Source organism: Megalopta genalis, chromosome 7 (genome assembly GCF_051020955.1).
Source record: "Megalopta genalis isolate 19385.01 chromosome 7, iyMegGena1_principal, whole genome shotgun sequence".
Lineage (NCBI taxonomy): Eukaryota > Metazoa > Arthropoda > Insecta > Hymenoptera > Halictidae > Megalopta > Megalopta genalis.
Window position 1 is genome coordinate 22,883,098 of NC_135019.1, and position 16,051 is coordinate 22,899,148.

The 16,051-nt window shown below is 32.7% G+C and overlaps 2 protein-coding genes and 1 long non-coding RNA gene across 5 annotated transcripts; 1 reads left to right on the plus strand and 2 right to left on the minus strand.

Annotated features, from left to right (window-relative positions):
• Positions 1-501: 501 nt before the first annotated feature.
• On the minus strand, positions 502-8,225 carry dysf (neuronal PAS domain protein dysfusion). Its single transcript, XM_033478591.2, has 9 exons — positions 7,129-8,225; positions 6,391-6,572; positions 3,416-3,477; positions 3,235-3,324; positions 2,914-3,090; positions 2,515-2,699; positions 2,334-2,440; positions 2,093-2,246; positions 502-1,967 (listed from the first exon to the last, which is right to left on the minus strand). The coding sequence occupies exons 1-9, from the start codon at positions 7,137-7,139 to the stop codon at positions 1,049-1,051; spliced, it is 1,887 nt and encodes a 628-aa protein (XP_033334482.2). The 5' UTR covers positions 7,140-8,225; the 3' UTR covers positions 502-1,048.
• Positions 2,538-3,633, plus strand: LOC143259820 (uncharacterized). Its single transcript, XR_013033830.1, has 2 exons — positions 2,538-2,671; positions 3,283-3,633. It is a non-coding gene; the product is annotated as an uncharacterized LOC143259820 (long non-coding RNA).
• Positions 8,226-8,357: 132 nt separating the features above from the next.
• Cp190 (centrosome-associated zinc finger protein CP190) lies at positions 8,358-15,921 on the minus strand. 3 transcript variants are annotated; one of them, XM_076523511.1, is made up of 7 exons: positions 15,769-15,784; positions 15,186-15,321; positions 15,043-15,107; positions 14,613-14,784; positions 14,373-14,512; positions 13,976-14,266; positions 8,358-13,883 (listed from the first exon to the last, which is right to left on the minus strand). In XM_076523511.1, exons 4-7 carry the CDS (start codon positions 14,775-14,777, stop codon positions 11,840-11,842), a joined length of 2,640 nt encoding a protein of 879 aa, XP_076379626.1. In that variant the 5' UTR covers positions 14,778-14,784; positions 15,043-15,107; positions 15,186-15,321; positions 15,769-15,784; the 3' UTR covers positions 8,358-11,839. The 3 variants fall into 3 exon arrangements, with proteins under 3 accessions (XP_076379626.1, XP_076379625.1, XP_076379627.1); XM_076523510.1 differs by lacking the exon at positions 15,186-15,321 and having other exon boundaries at positions 15,769-15,921; XM_076523512.1 differs by lacking the exons at positions 15,186-15,321; positions 15,769-15,784 and adding an exon at positions 15,410-15,713.
• Between the last annotated feature and the right edge of the window lie 130 nt (positions 15,922-16,051).

Consider the following 16,051-nt stretch of genomic DNA (forward strand, 5'->3'; position numbering starts at 1 on the left):
ATATTAGGTAGTATAATGAATAAAAGAATAAATATTATTAGAAGATAAAAATATGGAACATTAGTCTTAAATTAAAATATGAAATAGTTCCATATGAAAAATTGATTACCATAGTAATAGTATGAAAACAATCTTATAAATTAATTCATAAATAATCATTAACGTTATGGATTAGAAAGGTATTGACCACAGCACTATTTAATGATCCATATTAAAGAATCAACATTTTTTCTTTATTCGTGAACATTTTTTTTAAACAAATGCACTGAATTGTCTCTAGCTTACGCAAATATGTATAATCATAATTAATAATTAATAAACATATTGTCGAAGAACTAATTGCTTCTATAATGATATATCCATCATTACTGAATTTTACATGAAAACGGAAATCATTTCTAAAAAGCAATAAACTCATTTTTCTAAAATTTCTCTTAAAATGATGTTTTTAGAAACAGATTAAAGTACATTTCTTTTAATACTAGTAATTAGGTACTCCTGTTCCTTTCATTACTCATATTTATTACAAATGTAAATATTTCAATTCTACAATTTATTAATCATAATACTATGTAATACCTTATGGCGTTTCACCCACAAATCTCTATTGGCAACAAATAAATTTTAATTAATACTGATGATAGTTTGTTCTAACTAAAACAATTTAAACAACTGATTCATAAAACACAACATAATTTTATTCATTTTCACTGGGAATTCATTTTAACGTTCATTAATGTTGATCTGGTAAAAAAGCAGCAAATATTGTTTTATATGTCATACCAATAAACTGTAACAATAAGTCTTTTTATAATTATTGCATTAGGAACTAGTGTAATGGATCTATTTCAATTTCTTTGAAATTAATCTTGTTTAATATTTAAAATTTCTGAATAACAATACATTTTGATCAGCTTCTAGCTGAACTCAGTCTCTAGCACCTATTTTCTATTTTGTTCAGAGACTTAGACCTCCAAACTAGTTATATCTACTTTAAAAAAATATTTGCCTATCTAAAATGAAACACCAATTCGTCAAGTGTACAGTCTCATTTAGGAAAGTCTTTAGAATCACTCATAGATTGGCCCTTTTTACGTGGTAACTGTAATGTGATGGGCTGAACATCTTGGACTTTCCTAGATCCCTGATTCGAACTACGAAAAGTGATCTTTAGATTGGGCACATGCTGCTCAGCTGTCCAATCGAAATTAAAAATTTGTGTTTCTGAATGTAGTTCGGAATCCGGAGTATCAACTGGAGTGGTTGGTGTTGCAACATGTGGGCTAAGATCTTGATGGACAACGTCAGGTACCCTTTGTAAAGTATCCGACCACACTGGACTTGAATTCCAATGTTCCATGGTCAGTTCAGAAGGATCACCTGTTGATCCAGCGATTGTTACTACCGGTAATGCCTTACCTTGAAGTCTTTTGTGAGATATATTTCTCTCATTACAACAATAGTCCTTATCTAAGTCTGTGATATAATATTTGGGAGATGACAATGCATCCATATTATATTGACCATGGCATTGGATAAATTTTGTACGGTAACCACTTAAATTTTTGTGGTGTGCTTTGTACCTATCTGTAAATTGACCAAGCGCATAATGACCATGTGGTATATTCACATGTATATTTCTGTTTTCATGTTCACTACTGCTTATCGACATGTCCACAGGTTCTGCGTCTTCACGTGTGTTTCTTGTTGTGTAGTCTTCGAGCTGCGTTTTCGTAGATCCATGTAGATCTTGCTCTGAATTTCGAATAGTAGGAGAATGCTGAGCATCATTATTGTGAGTGTGAGGTAATGATCGAGTATAGTCTTGCTGTTGATTATTTTGGCTACCAACAGTATATGGCGTACTACGATTCTGATTTGCAGAACAGATAGTGTAGGTGAACTTAGTTTGAGAAGAATACTGATACAACCATGAGCTTGAACGCATAACTTCTGCTTCCCTATCACTGAAATATTATGTTTCATTAATTATGTTTTCTTGAATACTATAAAATTGTTTTCTCTAGAAATACTTTAATTGTAAAAATAAAGATTATCAATTTTTAATCATATTTATGTTATAGGAATATACCTTAAAACTTGATTTGTACAGACAATAATAGGATGTTGACACTCTTCGGATGTATCCTTGACTTGAAGAACGCAATGCACCCAAAACCATCGCCCGGAACGGCTCTGTAATCTTAATAATGCAGTTGCAGACCGTTCTTGATCAGACTGAATTACTGAAACAACCATTAATGATTGCAAGACTTATGACTTCATATTAATATATTAATTCTTTTAAATTAGCATTCTCTAAAATAACATACCAGTTTGATGCTTGCAGTATGCTGTTCGTATAGAATCCCAATGTAGCAAATTGTACCAGGACACGTTTACTAATTCATTACGACTATATTCTAAATGGCTTTCTGCACTAAAAAGCAATAAGTATTCTTAGCAAGAAGATATTTCATATTGTTATTAATTCTTTTTACAGAAGGATATTACGTTTTATCAATATGCAGATATTTCATATCCATAGAGTGGATTGTAGTGAAAATATTTGTTGCACCCTGAACAATACTTTCTCTGGTTTCCGGTAAAACAACAGGCGTACATGAAGCAAGGAAAACAAACTCATTTCGATTGCAGACAGGAACAAAAGGTAAGAAATGACCTTCAACAAGAACTACCTATAAAAATAACAATAAAACAACGCAGGCGAAAGTAACGATTACTAAAATAATTTGATAAAATAAATATATTGTATGACAAAAACATATATATTAATTAAAATATAACACACAAAACATCAGCGTAAACAAAAATCTGTCAGCAAGAGATAGTCTTTTTAATTTTGATAACATAGAGTAATAGTGAAAGAGAGTATTTATACTTAAAAACTACCTTTTGATCACCAAAACGTAGTTGCCTTCGAGAATTTCTGGATACATTAATTCGACAGAGGAACAATCTTCTATCACTTGGAATTGGACTATTTCTAGATAATTGATTTTGTACAACTATATGATCCTGCTTGTCTATAACATCATAAACACTATCTCCGTGGATAAGCAAGTCCTCCTGAAATGCATTGTTTAATATAGAGTATTATGCTGTAAAACATACAAATATTAAAGAAAGATTTCAAATTCTTGTGCCAATCTGTAGCATAAATTGTTATTACAATCAATTACCATAAATACTGTTTCTTTACAACTACTTTACCATAGAATGCCCAAGATATTCAGCTGCATTTTCTGATATATATAATAGTTTTCCTTGCTGGGTCATCATCATTATAAATCCGGACATGGCCTGAAAAATTGCATGCATTGTATGGCCAACATTTGTACCGTAGTAATTGACGGTCAATAATACAATGCGATATGATGATAAACAATATTACTTTTGAAAATCCTATGTTAGGAGTCGGGATATTCGAAGAATCGGATGGACAGTTTTTCAAGGCTGAAACAAAAAATTGTAGTTATATTAATTTAAATGAAATTCATGAATTCATAAATTAAATTATTCATAACATTTGCTGACGATTGTAATGTTTGTTATTAACAGTTTAATTAAAATTTTATTTTAGAAAATAAACAGTTACTCTGTTATCAAATATCATTACAAATTTTCTCATTTTTATTACATATATTATAAGAATGTAAAAAGTTTTCTGTATCGAAATATCGAAACAAATTCTATTGTTAAATTAAAATCGATTTTATACGTAAATATGAAATTATATTATATGTAATATAATAATATTATACGTAATATTAATGTATAATAATAATATACGTAAATATGATTTAATACGTAAATTTATACATAAATATAAAAATAATATTGATAATATTATATGTAGTTATATGTATGTATATGTATAGTTATATCATTATTGCGAGTTTTATTATCCATAAACATCTGTAATCAGAAATTCCCTCGATAAGTCTTTTTATCTGAATAGTTACAAGTAACTTTTATGAACATTTATCTTTCAAGTGACACAAAAAAGAATATTAAAATAAAGAAGAGAAACAAAATAAAATTTAAAAAAACTTCGGTAGACCCATATGTTGTTCACTTTTATTTGTTCAATTTCTTGTCCATTTTTCTTTTATCGATCTTATAAACAAATCCTACCTTTTAACAAGACGTTTGTTTTTTTTAAATAATAACATTTTGGAAGCTATTACAATAAAATATTTCGAAAGGGTAGATAGCTGCCAAATAAAATTGGAAAAAATATACTTGAATAATGTATAATAATCCAATAAAGTAAAATGAAAGTATGAACTTTTTTAAAAAACGTCACAAGACTTTCTGCTATCCGAATGTTAGCGCTTTGTAGCAACAGATACATTGTTCTATATCATTGAAAAATTCTATTTTTCCTGTTCCAAACGTATCTTAAATTCTTCAATTATTTGAAAAATCTTGTGTTTCAAGTAAAGAACTACCCTCTTTTTAACGTTAAAATGACCCTTACTACTGTAACGTTTAGATTAGTGAACAAAAGAAGCGTTCGTCTCTTTTAGTGCGACAATGCAATTTTTAACGTGAAACAAAAGAGACTTTTTAACTAAATTACAAAATTTAAGATGCGTTTGAAGAAAGAAGAACTTTCCTTTAAATCCCTATCTGAACCAATATTGCAAGAAAAGAAATTATCAAAAAATTTCTCTCTTCAAATTCTTTTGTTCTCCAACTAATTCGGATACAGAAGATTTAACTGCGCCTTATAAAGTGCAGCAATTTCAGCGAAACATGAAATATTCGTTGGATGCTTGGCCAGCATCAATCATCGCTCGTGCTTGTTACGAAGCGTTTATGCCCCCGAATAAAATCGGTACCGAGGAACCATAATCGATCAGGGTCAATGTGAAGGTGGACTGGTGAAAATCCGTCTGGGTTGCGCATTTTCGTCTCCTCTGCGGAGAAAAGGGCCGCGGAAAGGAAAAAACGAGCAAGAAAGAGAGGAGGAAAAGAAGCGTATGCTAATGCAGCATGGCAACGTTTACAAACGGCGCTACACGGGACTATAGTATCGAATACTGTGAAACAATGAGTATGTAGGAGAGAAAGAAAGAACGACCGAGAGCGGAGAGACGATACAGAGGGAGTATGGGTTACAGGAGCGTGAGAGTGTTGTTGCAAAGGCCGACAGGTCAGCGGATCACCCGGAACTCGCGCTTAGACTCCGCCGAGTTTGAATGTACGCCGATCTTACCTTCTTGCCTTACCTACCTCCCTACCTTTTACCTATATATTGCTCTCTACGCTTGCACAACGGAGATGCCCGAAGTTTTTGATTCTCGAAATTCCGTTTAATATTCTCGCCGCGAAAAATCCTATCGATAGAAAACGGAATTGTTCGTCGAAAAAATCACGAATTCCGAAGGGGCACTGGAATTATGTGCAGATCAGTCCGCTCGGCGAGCTATAACCGGTATATTCCTTTCATTTGGTCGATAAATCATCTTATCTGATCCTATCGCGTCGTTTTTTTATCATTTACTTCATCTTAATGCAATGTTTCTATTTTATAATCGAATGAGTAAGCAACTGAAATGTTCGGGGGGGGGGGGGGGCGGAATGAAATACAAAATTAGGAAGTCCGAGGAATTTTGAGGATATTGTTGTAGCTGCTTTTAAATTATTATTTATCGTTTATTATTACATTTATCTGAGAGAATCATTTTTCATGAGAATCAGTAGATCACTGATGGCACTATAGACGTAAATGACGTGGATGTTTATGCAAAGTGACAACTTTGTTACAATGTGGGAAGCAAGAAAATATTTATACATTTATTTAATTGTTCAGTTAAAAATTGAGTAAAAAAAGTCTTGTCTCCGTTATTGCAATATAAATGCACAAAGATAACATCCAATGATATAAACATATAAATTATTTAAACAATTTGACAGCACATATAATCTCGTTCTGCATAAGATTTTTAAGCAAATCCAATTAAAAAAATATATGAAAGAATTTGTCATTGATAATTTATTGTTAACGAATTTGCTATATTTTCAATCAACTTATTATCTTTGTCGATATTTTGACTGCAATTTTTGTCAAATTAAAACGAAGATCTCGCCATAAAGCAAAGACGCGAAATTCACAGATATATGTTACAAAAAGATCAACGTTAAGACACAATGATATTTGCATTGAAGATGATAGCGAAACGTTTTGAGACCGACGCCGCGCCGTGTGCCAACGCTAAAATGACCGACAAGATGAAGACGAACTTAAAACGCGGGAAGAGGAAAAGCATCGCGACAGAAACGGTATCAACGCAATTCAAACATATTCGTTTACAGATAGCGAAGGACCATCTTTGTTTGTATTGCAATAATCTCGCTTACCTTGTTGAAAGTAATTGGCTTTTCGAAGAAATACGCAAACCAAGGCCATAAGCTGTAGCTGGGAAAGTCTCTGGCGGGTCGAGGGTGGCAATGGCAGTAAATCACGTAGGTTGGCGATTTCGGCATTTATCAGGTCCCTTCGAAGTTTGCTGGCACCTTTCGTTGACTTGCTCGCATCTATCCTTCAAGCACACGCGGATGTTACCGATACGCTATACTTATCGAAATCACCTAAACCTACTTCTCAAAAGGAACGTCTTCAAAAATCTCCATCGATTCATTCGAAAACGCAACCATCCGAAACGCCAGGAAGGTCAAAGTTCCACAATCGAACGGAGATGTGCCTTATCCACGCAAACTACATCAACTACATTTAATTCGATATAATGATCAATTCGATCGCTGCATCTCACCGAATATCTCCATCTCGAATTGATATTTAACTACGAGGGACCGTTGCGGGGTGTCGAATAACTTGTTTCGAAACAATTCCAAAAAAATTTTGAGGGACCAAAAGAGATCCTGGTAGCACGAGCAGGACGACTGGTAGCGCGACGACTGCTTCGATTCCTCGAGTTTACCAATGTCGATCGAACCACCACCGAACCGCACCGTCACAGTCGTCCGACGAAAGGGGTAGAAATTACGATTGACAGTGGATATGTCCGATGCGTGGGTCCGCGGCGTGGAAATATCAGCGGTAACCGAAACGCGAGCCGATCACCAGGCATTACTTACCGATTGAACATATTTCGGTAACCAGGAGGACATTAGTAGCGGATCACTTGTAGACGACGAGCGAGACATCCGGGTCGGCAGGTTCTCGCAAAACTGCAGCTACGATCTAACATCCGGGTCATAACGCGCCACTACACTGAACACGTGGATACTGGCGGAGGCTGGTTCTCCTACCTTCTCACCTCCGCAGCCCCCCTTTTTCTCCGTTGCCTCCACCACTGTTGCCCTCGCCCTCGCCTCCCTTTCCGTCTCCCCCGGTATTCGTTGTCCTCCTCATGCTCTCTATTGTCGCGATCTCTTCCTCTCTCTCTCTCCCGCCCTCCCCCTTCTCACTGGCTGTTTGTATTCCCGAGTCTCTTTCGCCCCCTCGATTTATCTCACTCATTTATTTTCCCTTTCTCCACTTTTTCGCTCGCTCTCGCTCCTTTACCCCGTACACTGCTACCACGGTCACGATCGAGTAGTCGTGTCCCTATACCGTCGTCGACATCGCCATCCTCGCCACCACCACCAGCTACTGGTTACGTTTCCTGTATAACATGCGGTTTTGCCCGAATCGTTTGCGCTAACGTCCCGCCTCGAGGACTTTTCGGTATCCACCGGGTACCGTCCAAAGGGGTACCATTTGCTGGACGATGATGTCCCGATCCCGCTTCGAACCGTCATCCTCTGGCTGGCGATCGATGAAAATCGCGTCGAAGAGATTACGATTGTTGATCAGAGATCGTTGATATCCTCTCCTTGTTCTGGTGGGGCAGGCAACATTTTTTAAACGATTTTTGAAATCCGAGACAGGGCTTTGATAATGCTTATGGTAACGTGGCTGGGGGAACATCTTCGTTCGTGATTTTTGCTCAATCGATCTTGAAAACTTTGTTTATCCTACGAATAGCACTACACTGTTTTAATTGATCACGAGAGAGTTTTCGGTAAAAGGATTGTTGCCGAATTTGTTTTTCAAGCTTTGTTTACTTGACAAATGATAATATTTATGGTATTCGCATACAGGGTGTCCCAGCTGCAGGAGTAAAGCATGTAAGATACAAATTTTTTTTCTCCAAGGATATTCCCTTTTAAAAAGCATGTCAACGGTGATACAAACATTTGTGATAACGTAAATACAATGGAGATATTTGGGTGGTCCCTTCTCTTTAGCTGGAACACCCTGTAATGTAATTGTCGTTTAACTTGTGTACCATTAAAACGTAAAAAATTGTAAACTTGTAGAATCATATAATGCGATGTTTATTTATTCGTTGTGAACTAAACTTATTATTTAATTCTAATAACAATCAATGAACTATACAAAAGTTGGCTCAATCTTTTCAAACAAACTGATATTTGAAAAGGTCTGCTAAACAGCACCAGTAATTACGGATGTCTCATACATTCGTGACAAGTAAATTAAACATGAGCTAAATAACTTGTTTCAGAGTAAATAAAAAGGAATTTTGCTAGGTTTGCTGAAATCTTAGCTAAAGAAATCTACACAAAAAAATTCTCGTCACTACTTGCTCTCTTATCCTATCCTTTTTGTAAAATCGTATGCTTTTAAACACTTTCCCTTCTGACATCTTTTTTCCGCGCACAACTGTGAAAAATGAGTACGCAAGAACAGAAAATACGAAAGCTTGAAACATCAGATAGAAAAGACAAAAGTCATGACATCTTGCTTTCGACATTAATTGCCGAATTATTAAAACCTGCAATAAGCAACTGTGAAACACAAATGAACGATGCCTGGATGCTCAACTTCTCTTAATCAAATGCGTTAAATCAAGATGTTCTTTTAACACGACGTAACAAACATTTTAAACTAAGAATTCAATTTTTACTATTATATTATCGCCGAAACTGGTTATAGCTTTGTCTTCGTAAAAAAATGTTAAAAATGTAAGCGTTTAAAAACATATGATCCCAATTCGAAAACAAATCGAATTGCACATTATCTACGCATTCTGTATTACAAAAATATTAAAGTGTATTAAATAATCAACCTCTTGGTATTAAACATTGTGCAACTAATAGAATATTCGTTTTTTATTGGTTTTACAGTTAATGGACTATAATGCATTTAATATTTTGTTCAATAGTATGGAACTGTCGTTCGGATTTCATTGTATCAAGCATTCCACAATTTTGAAACTCTTAAAGCATGTAGAGAAGTTTCTATTATTAACAGTACTATCATATTAAAAAACTTTCACATAGTCTAATAAACTTTACTTAATCGGTATAAAATCTGCGAAACCAAAATGTTCACTAATTATGGTTTATTTATTGTCAGTCTTGTCAATTTCTTTCAAACTATATATGATTGATATAGTAATGTTCAATAAAAAGGTTTTTCATTTCATACAACTTTACTATACTATACACTATTCTATTTCTTGCTCTTGTAAAAATTGTCTTAATATACAAAATTCATATTTCCATAAATAAAAATAGTTCTCAAATCATGAAAATTAAATAAACTTTCTGTTTCTTCAATTATGTTAATTGTGAATTACAATTTGTGTGTAAAAATATTCTTACTACGTTCCGTCGTATATTTTTATTGAACTAATTTAAGATTGTTTGTGGCATTTCAAAATTACAGCCAGAAACATAACTAGTTACGAATATTTAGCTGTATATTTAATGTAAAATATTTTTAGAAATATATCATTGTGTACCTATTTGTGATCATCGCAGTATTATTAAAAACGACAATTAAAACAATCGTTTAGAACAATTAAAACAGAAAATCTTAATATCGAATAAATAAGTCTACTTCTTTGAATAATTTATATTTACAAAACAGACTTTTTTTTTTAATATTTCATTATTATCTATTTGATTTTTATATTTACCTACCTAGTTATGTTTATATCTATAATTATGAAATGTGTACCGTGAAAAATTTCTATAATCAATTCAGTAGAAACATGTTACCCATTACGTTATAATAATTCGAAGCAGCATTTTTCGAAAGCTACTAATAACATCATTAGTACTATTATAAAATAAAATGAAAAAGAGCATACCAATTTCAGTTGCAATATGAACTATAAAACAGCCATATTTTTTACTGTATTAATTATTTAAAGGAAGTATACTTTTCGTGTGTGCGGTTTCTGCGAAAATATAAAAAATGTGTTATATGATTCACAATATACATATACGTAATATTAAATTTATCTTCATTATATCAAATATATTCTAAATTTTAGACTTTATTGCTAACATTTTGATATAAAAGAGAATCGTTTAAAAAATACTATAAAGTGTTAATTGTGTCCTAACGTAAATATTATAATTCTTTAGTACAATATACTTTATTTTAAAAATGATTTAAATTTGTAGGATTTTTTCTATGTCACTACATATATTGCATGTGTAAAATATTATAAAAAATAAAAGGAAATATTATAATATATTATCTACATAATTAAATCAAAAACATATAACTATGTCTTTGAAATCACATAAAATGAAATAAGTAATAAAATGATTTCTTAATAATATAATTACTTCTTGCTTATGTGATTCTTGTAATTATTTGATTTTTAATATCAACCTTCTTGATTTAATAAGAGGTTTTTAAGGAATATGTGATTTATCAATTGTCATTAATTATTACTTTTACCGCAATCATTCCTTATATCTTAATGATTCAGCTAATTGAATTTTAATGATTAAGATATTTTTGAAGAATATATTATTTATCAGTTACATTTTTGCTCCAATTAATTTTATTTGATTTTGATGATCCGGCATCTTCAAATTATGAAGAATTCTCATGCTACTCGCATTGAAATATATAACGAAGTACGTAACGTACTTTTACTTTAACTATACCTTATTATTCTAAATAATCCATCATTGCAGTGTCTAAGAGAAAACTTTCGATAAAAATGCACATTTTTATTAATCTTTTTATTTTTAATATTTGCATTGAATATGTGCAATTAGCAGTGAATCATTGCATTTCACGTTTATTTATTACGCTTGTGCAACTGTTAGTTTAATGAAACTTGGTAATTAAAATTATAATGAAAAGTTTGCAAACTGTTTAGACACGGTTACACTAAATTATTGACATTATAAAAAAAATACTAAAGAAATGTGATGTCTTTGAAATGAATACTACACTTCAATATTGACTTTGAGTCAAACAAAAAATGGAGTTATCATTGTACATGGTTTTGAGGTAATTTCATTTTAGTTTTCATTTTACGAGCAGTTTCTGTTTCGTTTATTGTCTCTTAAAATGTCAAGGCGCACAAAATAATACGGTACAGAACACTTACCTTGATGTTTTACCATAAATATAGCATTCCGTTACGATAAAGCATTAATAATTTCATGTTTATCCCAACAGATTTTATAGCTAAAACAATACAAACTTTTCTTTAGTACTTCCTCTTTAGCAGTATTTTAACAGTATATCTAAATAATATAGCTAAATATATAGCTAAAATAATACAAATTTTTCTTTAGTACTTTGTCATAGTATCAATAATTTAGGCGGTATATTAATCGATAGTTTTTTGTGGAACACCCTGCATATACAAATAGTTATATCAAGTAAAACTTAAATCAAAGTCATACAGACATTTAAAAATAAAATAGAATGAAATGCAACTGAAACACTTTGATTTGTTAGTCATAGACACTGATCAAAAATAAGATGTGAATAAGCCAGTATAATAATTAATAATATCGCTATTTAGGATTCAACTAATTCTCTACTGTCCTCATCCCATTCAGAGAAACTTCTGGTTCTGATCTGTTTATCATTTTTTTCTTGCTCAGCATCTTGATCCTCTTCGTCAACGTGTTCTTCTTCGATGATCATAACAGCTTCCTGAGGCTCGTCAGCACCGTTACTTTGTTCGCTGCATTGCTCATCGTATTCTACAATTTCTGTCTGTTCCTCTACATACTGTATTACCTCTTCTACCTGATCCACATTGCAATCCTCTAACAATTCTTCCGAATTATCAACTTGCATTTCCTCTTCTTCTTCTTCTTCTTCTTCTTCTACTACTTCTTCTACTACCTTTTCTTCGACTTCTTCGACCACTTCTTCCACTATCTCCTCTGTTTCTTCAGTAAGCTCTTCAGTCTGATAACTTTCATACGTTTGCCGATCTGTTCCTTCACTTCCGTGTATGTAAACAATCATACCATCTTCTGTACCTTGCATTACAATTTGTTCATTATCTGAAATGTTCAATTGTTGTGGCTGAGACTGTTGTTCATTGTCCTCTTGCTGATAATTTTCGTTATCAATAAGCATGATCATAGGCTGTTCGTCAAGTTCTTGTGTACTATAAGTCATCTCATGTGAAATATTATTCATTTGTAAATCCGGTACTATGTATTCTGGATTATTTGAAGTTGCTTCTTGAGATTCGGTCGGAACGCTGTCTCCGACACTCAGAGAAGCCGCTATTCCACTCGCAACGTGACTAAGTGCTTCAGCCTCTGAAGAAGGTTCCAAAGAAATCGACGGCATAGCTGTCGTTTCTGGATCTCGTAAATCTTTATGCACGCAGTCCAGATGGACTTGTAAATTTGTAGCACGTACGAAAACTTTGCTGCAATGGGTGCATCGATGTCCTTTCTCCTTTCCTTCAGATATATTTCCATGACCGGTATTAATTTCATGCGTTGTTAGCTCTGTCACATCTTTGAATGTCAAAGAACATTGCATACATTGAATTTCTTCTATGGCCGCTGAATGTTGACGCGATGTTGGACGATGATTATGATTTATCTGGTGTCTTACCAAAAGTGTTTCTGAAAGTGCTACGTAAGGGCATGCTTGACATTTTGGGAAACACATGCTTTTCGGTGGTGGTACGTTATGTTTTGTGTAAAGATGGTACATCAGGATATTTCGCTTTGTTGCTTTGTAACCGCAATGCTCGCAAACTCTTGGATCGAATTTTTCTTCGTGGACATCTTGCATGTGCCTTCTATACATGTAGTAGTTCGTGTACTCCTCCTCTATATCGCATTTGTTACATTTCCATGGGCCAGTTTCACCACCATCAACATTTCCGTTACTCTTTGATTCGGTCTCTTCGCTGCTATTGGTTGACATCAAATGATCAGATTTTAAAACGACATAAGAAACTTTTGTTTTAGACGCGTTATTATCCGGCGATTTCGCCTCCTTTTGCATTATCTTCAGTCGTATATTTTTATTATTCTTCACTAAGTGAGGATATTTCTTTAATACTTCTCGAATGATTCTGGCGTGATTATTGATTGAATCATCTGAATTAGCTTTGATGGAGGATTTTCCTTTTTCCATATTTTCTTTTTCTTCAAGATCAAATCGTACCCTTTTTGATGGCGATGGTTGTGTTTCCTGACCCCGCTGAAAACATCTACTTACGGACCAATCATCGTCTGAATTAATTTCTTTCAGACTTTTCTCGTTCGTATTACCTTCATCCTCTTCGTCTTCCGTTGTATCAATTTTACTGTCTCTATCCGGCGAACATTTACCGCTAGGCGAATTATCTCTTTTGTATTTGCCTGGTGCTTGCACAATAGGTTTGGTATTGTAAGTAATGTCATCGAATGACGAAAATACACCGAGCGCAAACTCTTCAGCTTCAGGGAGATCAAATCGAGAAGGCCCTGGAGTTACTTCTGTAGGCCTATTTGTTGAGGATAATCCGTGGAATGTTCGCATTTCATAATTAAGTGATGGTGAACTTTGGGGTGCATCTAGTTTTCTTTTCCAAATGGGAAGTCTAAAATGATAGGCATTTAGTTCTTATAACACTATTGCTCTGATATAACACTAAAATAATAGCACATTGGCTGTAAAATCGAATATACTTACTTTCTACCTGGTAATGGTGTAACTGAAAGTCCTGATGACAAACTAGAAGTTGTAGTCGGTGTTGTGGGGGTGGTCGTCGTGGTTGTTGGTTTTGTGCTGGAGGTTGAAGGCTTTGAAACTGCTACTACAGGTCTTGTATTGCACTTTGATAATTGTTCATTTTGTAAAGAACTAGTATTAAATTGTGCATCAAGCAACTTAGTCAATACAGTCATATTCATTTTCTGTGCAGTACGATATAAAGCATGTTGTTCAGAAGTCCAATACTCCAACTGTCCAGTGTACATAAAACTTTAAAAATGTTACAGTAAGTTATGCTTCCAAGGGTAGTTATTTGCCTGAAAAATATAGACATATTTTCAATTATAAAAGCTGTACAAACTATATTTAACAATACCTTATTATTGATTTCACACATTCATATGGCATATCTGGAGGCATAATAATTACTCCATCAAAATTTTCATCTTTTTCTTTTTGCTCACGTTCCAATTGCAAAAAATAATCTGTGCACGTTGTTATAACCAGACGATGAGCCTAAAATATTCATTAAATTCGTTTTCACTGTATAATATATTATAAAATTAATGATAACAGTATGTAATAAATACAATTATCAGCACATTAAAGCTATTACCTGAACAGTGATATCACTAGTAGGAAATTTAATAGTAAGATCAAGTAGTTCTTCCTCAAAATAAAGCTGCTGAAGTCTCTGAAGGAAAAAAGTTCCCCAATTGTCCACTTTCACTTGTTTTAATCCCCGAGAAGGTCTGTTTTTATCTGAACTTGCTGTTTCCATTGTGTACCTATGTATTACATAAAATTTTATTTAAACAGTGTAAAAAATTCTTTTAAATGACCTTACTATTTCAATACAATATAAATATCTTCATATGCTAAACATCTTTTCTTTATTTAAAGATATACTAGCTTCAATAAATATATAATTATATGAAATTATACATTTATTATCGTTTTTGAAATATATCTTGATATTAATATACCATCTACAAAAAAAAAGAATAAGTGTGCTCAAAAAATTATAATGTAACAAATTTGTTTACCAGATAGAAGTACCGTTAACTATTTATTATATTGAATTATGCTGATAATCACACTGGACCAAATCCTGAAATGAAAGAAGAAAAATATATAACAAACTTATTCTTTTTAGCGGTAAAATAAACTAAAAATTAGCATTATATACTTATATAGACTATCAGATTTCCATAAAGTAAGACTTCTTCGCACATAAATATATAAGTCAAACATCACAAAATCTTTACACCAAAGCAAATTATATTTATATCTATTAGTTAGTGATAACTTAACATGATTAGTTCCTAAAAATTAAAATATTTTACATCTAGGAAAATAAAAATTACATATTAATAGGATCTACTGACATAAGAATATGGTTCTGAAACTTACATATCCAGTGAACAAAGTACAACACCATAAAAGTTTTTTAGTATATATATGTATATCTATCTATCTATCTATCTATCTATCTATCTATCTATATATATATATATAAATATTATAAGCACTGTTTGAATTATTCTAAATTTTGATTAAATCTGAACATTATAAAAGAGGAATAGCCCCTACGAAAGGAGGGAAGTAAAAAGGACTTGTGCTAAGAGGTATCAGTGCATACTTCGCGGAACGCTGAAAAATGGAAGTTTAATAAAGATGCACATCTTCCTTTCATAATCTAACTCAGGCATATTAATGGTCATTTCGAATATATACAAATTCAAAATATCCTCTGGATGTATTGCACATACCTATTTAACAATATTTCAATATTCCACTCAGCTCCATCTCTTATAAATTTCCTTAGTATACTAGTTACATTGAATATTCCATTGTGTATCACGACTCACAGATGGAGTTAAAAGCTTTTAAAGGTTTTGTAGACGCGCCTTAATAGAACTGCGCTTGCGTAAGCAAATTTGGACACGCAAGTTTTCACAAATCAATCAAAAAATATTATGCATATTTTACTAAAATACTTCTGATTTTTAAAATACTATCTCTCAATATGCTTTACATGTGGATGAAATAATA